This window comes from Rhincodon typus, chromosome 14, assembly GCF_021869965.1.
Source record: "Rhincodon typus isolate 14 chromosome 14, sRhiTyp1.1, whole genome shotgun sequence".
In the NCBI taxonomy this organism is placed as follows: domain Eukaryota; kingdom Metazoa; phylum Chordata; class Chondrichthyes; order Orectolobiformes; family Rhincodontidae; genus Rhincodon; species Rhincodon typus.
The window spans coordinates 42,826,684-42,832,683 of NC_063345.1; the positions used below are offsets into that span (position 1 = coordinate 42,826,684).

The 6,000-nt window shown below is 41.5% G+C and overlaps 1 protein-coding gene across 1 annotated transcript in view; it reads right to left on the reverse strand.

Moving 5' to 3' along the window:
* The window catches only part of LOC109935445 (exocyst complex component 1-like), a 109,579-nt gene that overhangs the window by 98,427 nt on the left and 5,152 nt on the right, over nucleotides 1-6,000 (reverse strand). The window contains exons 2-3 of the mRNA XM_048605323.1: nucleotides 4,101-4,289; nucleotides 902-1,061 (exon numbers count right to left, since the gene is read on the reverse strand). Coding sequence (XP_048461280.1) covers nucleotides 902-1,061; nucleotides 4,101-4,289 — 349 coding nt within the window. The remainder of the gene's footprint in view (nucleotides 1-901; nucleotides 1,062-4,100; nucleotides 4,290-6,000) is intronic.

The window sequence follows — 6,000 nt, forward strand, 5'->3', positions numbered from 1 at the left end:
GGATGATAGTGATCTTCTTGAAGTGGGTGGGAACTTCACATTGTAGTAAGGAAGGTTAAAGATGTCTGCAAATATGCATCAGCTGGTCTGCATCGGATCTGAGTGCATGGCTGGGCATTCCATCTGGGCTAGTCACATTCCACGCAATCACTCTCAAGATGGCAAATCTACGTCTGCAACTGTGACTGTGGTTATAGGTGGACTCGAACCTGATAGGGCTGGTGACATCATTTCACTGATCTTCTCTTCAAATTGAACATAGAATGCACTGACCTCATTGCGGGAGCATGCATTGTCAGCAATTCTACTCGACTTAGCTTTGTAGTCCATTACATCCTGTAAGCTTTGCCATGGTGTGTTGGTATGCTTAGTCTGTGACTTGAATTTAGTCTGGTATTGTCTCTTGGTGTCCCTGATGGCCTTGCAAATATCATACCTAGATTTCCTGTAAAGGTCAGGGTCACACGACTTGAACGCCTCTGACCTAGACTTCAGTAGGGAGTGGATCTTTCAAATCATCCATGGTTTCCGTTTGGGAAACATTCAGATTAACTTCTTTGGCACACAGTCCTCTACTTATTTATTGAGGAACTCTATGACGGTAGTGGCATACTCATTTAGGTTGGCTGCTGAGTTCATGAATATGGACCTGTCCACTGATTCAAAGCAGTCACGTAGGATCTTATCTGTTACCCCAGACGAAAATTGAATGACTTTCTGTAACAATCCTCATGCTTCCGTTTCTGCTTGTAAGCCAGGTGAAGGAGCACAGCTTTTCAATTTAGCAAAAGCTGGTAAGGGATTGAGCAGTAGGCATCTTTGATGGTCATGTAGCAATGGTCCTGTGTGTTTGGGCCTCTGGTGGAACAGGAGATGTGTTGATGGTATCTTGGCAGCATACTCTTGAGGTTTGCCTGGTTGAATTCACCGTCTACAATGAACAAGATCTTGGAGAGTCCTGTATCAAGGCGATTTGTAGTGATGTACATTTCATCAAATGTGCTGTTCACTTCCACATAGAGTGGGTTGTAAACTTCTGTCAGGATAGCAGAAGTAAGCTCCTGCAGCAGGCAGCAGGGACAATACTTCACTATTAGACATCTTAGGTCCAGGGAGCAGTAACTTGCCAGAATGATCACATCCAAGCATGAAGAACTATTGACCAGGAGGCAGAATCCTCCGCCCTTTGCCTTGGCTGAGGATACGTGCAGTCCATCCGATGGACTGAGAAGCCATCAGGTTGAAAGGCAGTCAGGTGAAGCAGGAGTGAGCCATGTCTCTGTAAAACAGAGAATACAGCAGGCTCTCCATTGCCTTTGGTAGATTAGCCTAGCTTTAAGTTCATTCAGCTTGTTTTCCATAGCTCGGATGATTGCGAGGTGTGTGCTGGGGAGGGGATCTTGAAACTGCATTGTTTCAGTCTCATCTGTAGGCCAGTGCGTCTCCCACATTTCCTGGATAAGTAGCTGCTTCTGGTTGCCCCAGGAGTTGGAGTGAATGGTCTGCTGTTCCGGAAGGTATGTGGCTATGCAATCACGCCCCCAGGTTCTCTGGTGGATCTTGCTTGCAGTCTAGTTGTGCCTTCATGTCAGGTCTTCACATGTTCGAGTGGGACATTGGGCCCATATTGGGGTCAATTCCATGGAATTGGGTTGCTGATCAACATCTGGTTCGGGTCTTTGTGAAGCCAGTAAGCGGTTGGTCACTTTGTTTAGTGGTCGCAGTTCTAATGTCAGCAGTCAGGCCCCGTTGGTTCACACTGTTGGGTGGTCTGTTCTTCGCCAGGTCAGACTGGTTGTTTCCAGCGGTCAAAAGATCGACAGACATGTAAGCAGATTTAAAAGAAAATTGTTAATAATTCTGACAGACTTACAGTAGAGATTTAAAAGAGTAGAATGATTATGTAAGATGTGAGGGGATGATCTGTTTAGAAGGGCTTGAAGAGTGTCACCACACCCCAGTGCTATCTTGGAGATCAATCAATTTTGGAGATCAATTTTTACCACTGGCTCCTCAGAAGACTAGCATTTGAAAAATATAGATTAAACCCTGAAAACGGGAACAATAGCAACAGCAGCAATACAAATAGCTGCAGAACAGCAGCCTTCTTCTTGGCCACCAGCTATTCCACAGGACTAAGGTTATTGAGTGCAAAGCCCTAGTTCACAGGAGGTGATACCTGCAACATAGAGTATACAAGCAGAGGATAGGTTTCCTGCACCTGGCTGAGCACCAGTACCTTGAGAGGTACAGAATGCTTGTTGCTGATATTGGCAGAGTCTTTAGAGAAGATTTCCTGCTTGGTAAACAAATGCCTGCATTGTTAGTGGTGATCAAGACTATCAGAGTTTGCAGACGTCGAAAGTTCATGTCTGCTTGCAAATGCATGTCTCTTCAAGATTCCTCAGAGTTACATTGGTGTGTTCATCCTGCACTAATCAGGTTTCCCACAAATACTATTGCTATTTTAAACAAAAGTCACACATGATCATTGGAGATGAGGGATATTTTTCAAAGTCCACGAAAGCCACATGAGCGCAAGAGTTGTAAACAATCAAAATACTGAAAATGTATCTTGAAGGCCTGGACAGATGTTCAGTATGCACCAGCCAGGATTTCAGTAATGGTACAACATTGTACCTTGTACAATATTGTCCAAAAGCATGGTGATGAAAAAGCTTTGGAGGAGGAAGAGACTACTCTGGTGAGGGTCTGCATACTTGGGTGCCAGAGAAGTCCAGAATTGACAAATTTCAAGGAAACTTCAGTTAATTTGAGTCAATGCAATCACCTAGTGTGATTTGAAACTCAACAAGTTCCCTCACTCACCCAGAGCCAACAGATACAAAACAGTCATACAGGCAACAATTTATTCATCTGTCACATATCCAATTCTTGTCTGTAAGTCTAGGCATACTAAATTTGCAAGTAAAAAAATCACTTAACAAGTAAAGATAGGGAGGACAGATAATGCAGCTTTGAGTTAATAGTCTGGCTCATAAACATGAATTGGAAATGTGATATTTATTAAGTGTTGAACAATGAATGGGCAGCTCAAAATACTTGTTTATTTTCCTATTATTGTGTGATGCAACCCTCTGTGGCTTTAGCAAAGCTAGTCAGGCAGCTCATATCTCTGCTCAATCTGCTTAGATGTTCTTGACTGAAGTCCTTTGGATTCTGGAATCTCTGAGGAAGCTATCAAAGACTGTGCAGAAGCACAAGCTGATCAGTTATGAATGTATTGAATAGTGGAATTGCCTCGAGGGGCCGAATAGACTATTTCTATGAGGAAGCTATCAAAGACTGTGCAGAAGCACAAGCTGATTAGTTATGAATGTATTGAATTGTGGAATTGCCTCAATGCGTCAAATAGACTATTTCTACTCTCATTTCATTTGTTCGTATCCTAAATATATTTGTGCAGGAGTAGGCCCTATACTGGAACAGGAGGCAGTATGTGGAGTTCTAATTTGGAAGCGGGGTAAGGGGAATGAAGTGGACCCACTTTGAATGGGGTCACCCTTCGATATGTCCTTGCTCCATCTTCGTGAACAGTGCCAAACCACACTCCCTTACCAGCCTGGGTCTGAAGAACATTTTGTGCACTTCAGTGAAGTCCCAATAGGTTTTAGCGTTCTTATCCAAGAGTTAGAGATAATGAAATCACATTCAGTTGTTATAGTTATCTACCGAAAATCGTTGCTACTCTTTTACATGCCAGCATATCCAATACAATTTTAATCAAGCACCAAACTACACAGATATATGAAGTTGCAAAGAGATTATACCCACAACCACTCCTATTGGTCAGGTCTGACTTTCTGATTGATTGGCCTATTTCATTTTCTCAACTGCAATAACCAAATTCAAAAGTCACTGTCTGTTATACAGTGAAAATCAGCAAGTGCCAAGTTGTTCATCAGCAGAACCCCATTTAAATCAACTGAATTTCAATAGTCTAACACAGTGTGGAGCTGGAGGAACACAGCATGTCAGGCAGCATCAGAGGAATAGGAAAGTTGACGTTTCAAGTCAGGACCCTTCTTTGTTCTGTTCAGCTGGGCAAAATTTTCAGTGGAGGTTCTTGGCTGCTGTACCTGCCTCAAGTATCTGTCCATCCCATTTGTGATATGTGCATCACCATCTAATAATGCAAATATCTGTCTCACTTCCCACTCTTGGTTGTGCTTTTGAGTTGGTGGTGGGTGGACATTAGGCATGTGATAGTGCATCCTCAGAATGAGCAGCCTCCATGAGATGTTTACATCCTCTTCCGGCACCAGTACCTGTGGAGCATATAAAGAAACCAGGGGATTGAAAGATATGAATTATAGCTAACAAGATAAGAGAGTTCTAGGTTATTATTATGCGGATTATCAAATTTAAACAGTTACTGACATGTGACTATAATATTTCATTCTGCCACTAGGTAGCTGGGAGACTCCCATTTCTAATGGCAATGCTTGCAGTGTTCAAACTTAACTGTATTACTGCTTCTCTGCAGCCGTCAAGGCTGCCCTGACTGCCAGGCCATATCCTGTTCTTTGCCTCTGCATGTTTTATGATTTATCTTTGTGAATGGAGGGAAAGGAGACAACAACAAGTTGGGAGAAGTGAACTACTTATAAGGATGGAATAAGATGATGGAAAGTAAATGTATTGATCAATAATTATGATTTTTTTAAAATTTTCAGATCTGGGTCCCTGCATAAAGTATTGCAAACAAGTAGCAAACAGTGCATGTACAAACAACATGCTGTGCTTTCCATCTGCTGCAACTTGTGTCAGCAACTGTTACCTGACCACTGCATACCAAAATAATGTCCACAACATATAGAAATGCAGGGCACCAGCTAATGTGATACTTGCATAAGGTTTCAATGATTCAATCACCATGAATAATTTCTGAATCTCTATAAAATATACTCTCCTACATTAATCTCGTGCTAGTTGAGTTATGGCAAATGTGAAGCATACTGCGTTATACTCTCTTCAAGTGATCATAATTACCTGAGGTACAAGAATTATAAAATGGCCTTAGACATCTGGAGCCATGTGAAAGAAGCCCCTGGCTGCAAATGCCTGGCAACTAACTGGCATTTAAGAGAGTAGGCTGGATTTAATGTATGTGGAATCACCCTGAGAAATTCTCTCAGCTAATTTCTGCATTACTGCAGGCATATCTAAGCATTCCTGCAAGATGATGTGTTATTGATATAAGAATGTGCTGAAGAATTCCACTGGGATGTAGAATTACAGCCAAAACAAATACCTTGAACTGATTCATTGACTATCCATTTATTAGAGGTTCCTGGAGATTGAAATTAAATATAAGTAAGAATCATAATACACCTAGGAAAATTTATGTCTGGTTGGCTATCCAGAATTCTTCTGAAAATGGTTTTAAAATGCATATGTTCTCATTTTAGAAATCTGTTACACATTATTGCAGTATTTGACAGGTAGAATGCTTCACATTCTCCAATAAATCCATACAGGACATGCACCATAGTCTCCAAGTATGACACAAAGACCTTTTGTTCATCAATAAACTCCCTTTCGTGGTAGGGTCCAAGTGAATACCAATTCCTTTAACTGAGAAATGTATCAGCAGAGGGAGCTGATTACTCTTCATTAGCTACCACTTCTACTAATACCTCATTACATGTTGATTATCATCCTCTTCCACCTCTTGCTAGAGAAATGTATGCAAAGGGATCCACATGGAGTACTCACTGCCATGGCAAAAGCCGTTGAAAAGTTCAGGAAACATCAGCACTATAATATAAATAAAAATCTTCTAAAAGATTCTTGACAACTTTTTATCTGTCACTGCAGTTGTCTGCCTTCTAACTTGTACCAACCATGATTTAGGAGCAGAGCAAGAACAGGCATTGAGGGTGGGCAATTTTTCTTTTGACTCCAAATTACATATTTGAGATACTGATCAATGTTTGGCAATGTTTTCTTGCTATCTAGATTGAGGTTTGCATGAAA